This window comes from Myotis davidii, unplaced genomic scaffold (assembly GCF_000327345.1).
Source record: "Myotis davidii unplaced genomic scaffold, ASM32734v1 scaffold592, whole genome shotgun sequence".
Lineage (NCBI taxonomy): Eukaryota > Metazoa > Chordata > Mammalia > Chiroptera > Vespertilionidae > Myotis > Myotis davidii.
This window is the reverse complement of record NW_006284844.1, coordinates 436138-443205: the sequence shown is the minus strand read 5'-3', so window position 1 is coordinate 443205 and position 7068 is coordinate 436138. Positions and strand designations below refer to the sequence as shown.

Here is a 7068-nt window from a genome sequence, read left to right as displayed (position 1 = left end):
TGGTGAGAAGCCCTTGGGTGCCTGAGGTCGGGCCACGGGGCGAGGGTCTCGGTTGGTTTGTAGTTTCCTCTCGGAAGAGAGATCGCAGCCCCTTCGGGTGTAGAGGTGACGGGGCTGGGGGACCTCGGTCACGTGGGGAGAGGGTGTGACCTTGAGGTTCGTGTTCACGGCCCCTTCCCATCACCCCACTCCCTTCTCTGGGTGACAGGACGCCCAGGACTCAGGCTCCCGGAGGAGGTCCTGCTGTTGGGACCCACATTCTCTCGTCCTGGACTTGCGCCTGGCGGCCGGCCGTGTCCAGCACCTCGTTCTGGGCGCCCGCTGCGCCTGCTCTGGTTCTGGTCCCCTTGGTGCAGGTTAATGTGACTTCCTTGCACTCGCGCAGACGAGGGCAGCGCCCAGCCCGGGTGCTGGGCATCGACGCCCAGGGCTGCCTCCAGGCCAGCCAGCAAGGGGACCGGGCAGCTTCCACCTCTGCCCAGCCCTGGTCCCAGCTGCCCCCACGTGCCCATGCCCACCCGCCTCGTCCCACTCACTTGGACACGGGGCTCCCTGGCAGCCTTTTGTCTCACGGCCACTGCCTTTGCAGCCCTTGCCCCCCATCTGGGGCACCGGCGAGTTGCAGAGACGGATCCGCGTGATGTTGCCGACCCCACAGGTCGCGGAGCAGGAGGACCAGGGCGCCCAGTGGCTCCAGCCGCCATCCTGCCGGACTAGCACACGAGAGGCGTGGGCATCAGCAGCGGTCTGGAGGGCAGGGGACCAGCCGGAGCCCACGGACAGGCCGGTGCCTCCCGAACCCCATCCCTCGGAGCAGACCCCCGGGACCCGGCGACTCACTGCGGTGGTCGCACTTGCCCAGGCTGCAGGCCCGCGTCTGGATGGAGGGGCCCAGGCAGGTGTTGCTGGTGACGTCGCAGGACCTTCCTCTCTGCTGGGTACCAGGCCCACAGGTGACAGAGCACTGGGTCCACTCGGCCCATGGGGACCAGCCCTCCTCGCCGTCGGCCGCTGGGAGGGACACAGGCCGGTCACACCTCCCCTGGTGATGGCGCAGGAGGGACCGGCCGGGACAGAAGCCCTCGGTCCTAATTCAAGGCCTTGCGGCGCTTTGATCACTGGGCAGCGAGGGTGGACAGCGGGTGAAGCGTCCCTGGGCACGCGTGGCCTGAGCTCCCCCCACCCCCCGAGCAGAGGACAGCGAGGCCGCCCCGCACTCACAGTGGAAGCAGGACGGGCAGCAGTCGCCCTCCAGCAGCGACGGGTTCGCGCAGGTCACCGGCGGGCAGGAGATTTGGTGGCAGACGGTTTTAAATTTCTGCGAGGAAAGAGAGGCGTTCATGTAGCCACCTCTGCTCCCCCACACCCGTCGGCCCGCCAAGGCCGGCTGCCAGTGCCAGGGGCTGAGGAGCACAGGCCGCGGGCCTCACCTTGCAGGTGCATTTGGTGCAGCTGTCCACCACCCAGGTCTCGTTTTCCGCGAAGAACCGGCCGTCCTGCCAGCACGCGGACATGTTCCTGGTCTTCGGGGGGCCCCCAATGAGCTCCCAGAGGAACTGGTTGTCGTTGGACTGGAAATCGGGGCAGGTTAAGGATGGACAGGAGCGCTTGGTGGCCGTGCTCCCGGGAAAGACGTCCCTCCCCACAGCTCTGCGGGCCCAGAGGGAGCCAGGTGTGCAGAGCAACTCGCTGAGACGTGCACCATGGAGGGCGCGGGTGTGCAAACTGCGCAACGCACAGGCCGCTCACACCTCACGGTGTCACTTCACCTGACACGTGCTCACTGCTGGCTGCCTTAGCATGTTCCCACCCACCCCACGCTCCTGGTGGAAAATTCCAGAAGGTCTCCTCGGTCTTGCTATGCCCATTCCCTCAACCCCCACGGACCACCCACCCTGGGCAGTCAGGATGGGCTGGGCCCTCAGCCGTGCGTGCAGGGGGGCTGTGCCTGGGCCGCACCCACCACTTTCCGGAGGCTCTCGTGCAGCTGGTTGACGACGACGCGCAGCCCCGACAGCTCGCTGGCCATGCTGCCCAGCTCCTCACAGGAGCGCTCGCACACGCCCGGCCTCTGGGCCGCGCTCGGGCCCACGTACGCCGTGGTGACCGCCGGGCTCAGGTGCAGCGTCTCCGTGTTCTCACTGATGGCGTTGGCCTCCGCTGCGGGGACGTGGCGGAGAGCCTGGTCGGAACCACTTGGGCACAGCCCCCGGCCCCACATTTAGCGGGAGGACCGTCCACTCCTGACCCCCTCGGACTCAGCGCTGAGCCCGCCCAGCAGGGGGACAGACGTTGGATGGTCCTGGGGACCCACACGGGACAGGGTCTTACGCCTCCACGTGGGCTCCGCGTCCCGTTCCCCCGCGGACATTCCTGACTCGGGCACACGTTCTGACAGCGCGCGCCTCTTCCTCCACCGAGTTCCCACCGTGACACCTCCTCTGCTGCTTGTCCTGACTAAGCAGGGTCGGCTGTCCTTGTCCTGCCCCCCCACGCACACACGCACACGCACACCGTGGTTCTGTTCAGGTGGCATCTACTCAAATACTGTGAATTCTCACTGGCCCTCATTCTCATTCTCTCTCTCTCTCTCTCTCTCTCTCTCTCTCTCTCTGACACACACACACACACACACACACACAAGCGGAAACCCACCCACAACAGGGAGTGTGTTGTTCAGAGCACACCTACCTCCCTGGCTTTGTGGACAGCCTTTCCTTCTGAGAACGTCTTCCACCGAATCTTCAAACACTAAGTAGACATTCTGCAGCAACCCCTGCAGGTGTGACAAGGAGAAACACGGGGGATGGGCAAACTCCACACCAGGGAGGCCTCCCTACGTGGACGAAATGAAAACTCGAGGTCTCCTGTCATGGGGGTGTGTCTGTGCTGCACGCTCGGCCCTGGCCCCTGTGGACTGGGCATCCTTGCAGGTCCCTGTGGGCGCGGCTGGGGCATGATGGGCAGTGGGAGTTTACAGAGGAAGGAGGGGGCACGGGAGCTGGGAACTGCCTCTGAGCTCAGCCTGATGGGTGTCCTGGACTGTCCTCTACTGGCGAGGCCTCCGAGGAGAACAGCCACCGCTTAATGTCCTGGGAACGTCTGCGGGTCCAACCACAGACCCAGCAAGGAGATGAGATGAAGTGTCTCCCGCAGCCTGGGTGGTAAGTGCACGTCGGGCTGGGTCAGCTTCTGCCACGGGAGCTTTCTGACCCCAACCCTGACCCCAATGCTAACCCTGACCCCATCCCTAACCCTGACCCTAACCCTAACCCTGACCCCATTCCTAAACCTGACCCTAACGCTAACCCTGACCCCAATGCTAACCCTGACCCCAATGCTAACCCTGACCCCAACCCTAACCCTGATCCCAACGCTAACCCTGACCCTAACCCTAACTCTGACCCTTACTCTGACCCTGAACCTAACCCTAATCCTGACCCTAACCCTAACTGTAATCCTGACCCTGACCCTGGCCACCAGAGATTAACTTAGCAACACCTATAGGCCTTTTACTCAAATAACAGAGTGACACACACACTTATTTCCAGAGAACACAGGTGCCTGGGAGAGACCGACATGCTCGCCCTCCTTCGTGGGTCCTTGCACGCCTGTGGCTTTAAAAAGACCCTCTTCCCGAAGGCGTTTAACGAAGATGCCCATGGTGTTCCTTCCTGCCTTTCCTTGGAGAAACAGCTGCTCATCCCCCTCCCCTCACGTCGGCACCGAGGCAGACGGGGGCTCAGCACAGGGAGGCCGGCCCTGGTCCCAGAACGTTTTGGCCCGACCCCTCGATCACATCAGCCTCGTTCCGAACATCAGCGCTGTTTGTGCAGGTGAGAAAGTGCACCTGCCGCCCTCGCTCTGCCTGTCCTGGCGTGTGTGTGCGTGCATGTGCAGGTGTGTGTATGTGTGAGTGCAGGTGTGTGTAGGTGTGTGCGCGCGTGCGGGTGTGTGTGCGTGTGGGTGTGTGTGTGTGCATGCAGGTGTGGGTGGGCAGGTGTGGGCGTAGGTGTGCATCATGTGAACGTGTGTGCAAGGGTGTGGTGCTCAAGTGTGGTTGTGTGCACAGGTGTACATGTGGGTGTGCATGAGTACATCAAGTGGCTGTACATGTCTGCATGCCCACACATGCACGACTGTGTGTGACCTGTGTGCACGTGTGTGTGTGCGTGTGCCTGACCTACTCCGACACAGGCCTCGTATCAGGAGATGGCCCACTGGCAGCGCACCCACAGCTCTGCGGGCCCCTGGCCGGCGCATACGCACCCGGAAGTGGCTCTCCCGGGCGGAGCCTTTGGCCACGTACATCCTGCTCTTGTCCGTCGTCAGCTGCTCGTAGAAGGGCTCGTCCAGCGTGAAGCTGTCGATCAGGGCGCAGCCCACGTACAGGCTGAACGTCTCGCTCGCCACCTGCACGGTGACGTTCTTCCACTGGGCGTCGGCCAGGCCCACGTCCTCCAGGGACAGCACGTGCTGGGCGCCGTCCACCCAGTAAGTGAGGTCCAGCGTGTCGGCCGGGCCGTTGGAGACCAGCTCGAACTGCCTGTGCGCGCCGGGGCCCTCGAGAGCCACCGCGACTTGCGGTCCTGCCGCAGGCTGGCCGTCAGGAAGAAGCCCTCCCTCTGCCGCATGAGCCGGGCAATCCGGCCCAGCTGGTCCGCGCTCACCGGCGGGATGTAGTCGAACCGCACGAAGCGGTAGGCCGGCACGCCGGGGTCGGGCCCCCGGAACTGCTTGGCCCCGATGGTCTTGCGGTTGATGTTGCTTATGCTGAAAAGGTCGAAGGCCGTGTCCTCGTCCTGGTCACCGGCTGCCCGAGGGAGCGAGCGGGGTTACAGCCACGGCGCTGGGGCCGGCGTCCTTACTCGGTGCCAGAAACGAACGAGGCCGCCGACACACCCAGGCCCCCGTCCCTCCCCACGGGTGCAGTGCCTCCTGTAGAGCCTCAAAGGGGGGGTCCCCAAAACGGCTGGTCCCCTTGATGGGCCAGCATATGACCCACAACCTCACTGTATCCAGGCCCCCGCCCTCGGATGACCCCCCTCCCCAGCGCAGGTTCCGGCCCCGCCCACTCACCCTGAGCTCCACAGGCGGCCCAGAGGGCCGACAGGACCAGCGCCCAGAGCATCCCGCCTGGCGGCCGCCGGCACCTACAAACATGAGAGCCGGTGAGTCACAGTGCAGCCCTCAGCGCGGACTCGGCTTCCTACCCCGTGACCATTGGCAGGAAGCCAGCATTGTGGCCGGCCCTGTGCTGAGCGCGTTGGATGTTTGTGTTATAAATCGTCGTCATGAGCCAGGAGGTAAGTGCTCCTGCTCCCGTCTCGTGTGCACAGTCCTCGCCTCGCTGCTCGGGGTGCTGCCAGGACCTGACCGAGGAAGTCGGGTCTGGAGAAACGTCAGCGTGTGGACGTGACCCCCAGGCATGTGGAAATCGCCACGACAGCGAGTTGTGCATGACCGACTGAGACACAGTGAACACCAAGTGCACACGCGTGAGGAATGAGCTCAGAGCAGAGCACCGTCACTACAGAAAACAAACCACACGCCTTGGACACGTCTCCCTCGCTGGCACGGCCCCGCGGCCTGTTTTTCCGTTCGTTCCCGGGGATTGTCAGTTGGCCGCCTCAGCAGAGGCTGGGCCAGGAGTCAGGAGACCTGGCAGCTGTGGCGGCTGCAGTTAACCCCCGCCGGCCCCCCGGTCCTGAGCCCAAACCCTGGGCCCGATTTCTCCCCAGGCAGGACTCCAAGCGAATTGGGGTCTCGGTGCTGAAGGAGCCGCCTCTCCAGAAATGTTCGTCAACGGCCCCGTCTCTCCAGGGGGAGGGGCCCAGGGAACGGGACACCTGCTTTCACCATCAGCCCCGAGGAGTCACTGGGGAAGTGGGGGGCCCAGGGCTGGGGCGCCGGCGAGCCTCTCTGTGTGGGTCCCCCATCTGCAGGGTGGGGAGTCGCCCTTTAACGTGCCTGCTGCCAGGTGGGTGCGAGGAGTGTGTGCACTGGGTCACTGAGCACAGCACCCCCCTGTGTTGGTCACACGGCCGCTCGCAGCTGGACACACGACCTGTGACCGCCCGGTACAGGGGCAGCGAGGGATGTCAGCGGGCTCTCTGGGGGACTGGGAGACATGGGCAAACGCGTGTCCACGCTCACTCAGCAAGCTGCCCGCAGTGGTCCACGCGGCGGCCCTGTGGCCTCTCACCCCAAGGTGCCTCTGTCCCCTACGGACAGCGGGGGCGGCTGGCCCATCCGGAACATGAACTGTGCATTCTGGATGCCAGCTCCCCGAGTCAAGGCTTAAACAGTGAGTCCACTCTGTTCCGACCACGGACCCTGTGCTCCCTAGGCAGAAGCGCGCCTGTCTGTCTGTCTCTGCCACGTGCCACCTGGGAGCGAGGGTCTCATTGCAGGATGGAGAGGACAGCCACACCTGCGGCACCGCCCGCCTCCCCCATCAGAGGAGCGAGTCCGGCGGCTCGGCCAGGAGCCCGAGAGCTGCCACGGTCTGTGAGTCTGTCTCTCCGCCTCACAGCAGGAGTGACGTCCGGAGCGCGGCATCCCTGTCTGGGCGAGACCCAAGGCTGCGCTCGGGGCCCCTCGCCCCTGCCTCCGCCACCCTGGCCCTTTGCGTGGACTCGCTCCTCGCCTTTCACCAGTGACCGCCCTGGGAAACCACTCCGCGGCGATGGGGCGTGTGCGCTCGGGGTCTCGGGGTCTCAGAGTTGTTTTCCCCCCAATTCCTCCCTGTGGCTCCCCCAGAACAACCACCTTCCTGGGCAGCGTTCTCCTTCTGCAGCAGAAACACTCAGGTGCCCAGGCCCCCGGCAGGTACGGCCATGAGACCACGTCGGGAGGTGGCGCAGGGGCCCAGTCAGAGCCCGGACCGGGCGTGAGACCCGGCGGCTGCCCCCCGCCACCCCCTCCAACTGTGAACCTACGTCCTCGTTCCCGTCTCCCCCTCAGAAATCAGGATTCTCCTCCGGAAACTAACGGGAACTAAATGACAAGGAGACCGTTTGGAAAAGTGAGAAAGTCTTACCCGGGAGAGGAGAGGCCGCAGGGGGG

At 64.5% G+C, this 7068-nt stretch overlaps 1 protein-coding gene across 1 annotated transcript in view; it reads right to left on the bottom strand.

Moving 5' to 3' along the window:
* Nucleotides 1-5148, bottom strand: part of THBS2 (thrombospondin 2) — a 15158-nt gene extending 10010 nt beyond the window's left edge. The window contains 9 exon segments of the mRNA XM_015558346.1: nucleotides 473-713; nucleotides 841-1011; nucleotides 1222-1318; nucleotides 1431-1571; nucleotides 1964-2160; nucleotides 2692-2776; nucleotides 4270-4574; nucleotides 4577-4813; nucleotides 5080-5148. Coding sequence (XP_015413832.1) covers nucleotides 473-713; nucleotides 841-1011; nucleotides 1222-1318; nucleotides 1431-1571; nucleotides 1964-2160; nucleotides 2692-2776; nucleotides 4270-4574; nucleotides 4577-4813; nucleotides 5080-5131 — 1526 coding nt within the window. The 5' untranslated portion in view covers nucleotides 5132-5148.
* Between the last annotated feature and the right edge of the window lie 1920 nt (nucleotides 5149-7068).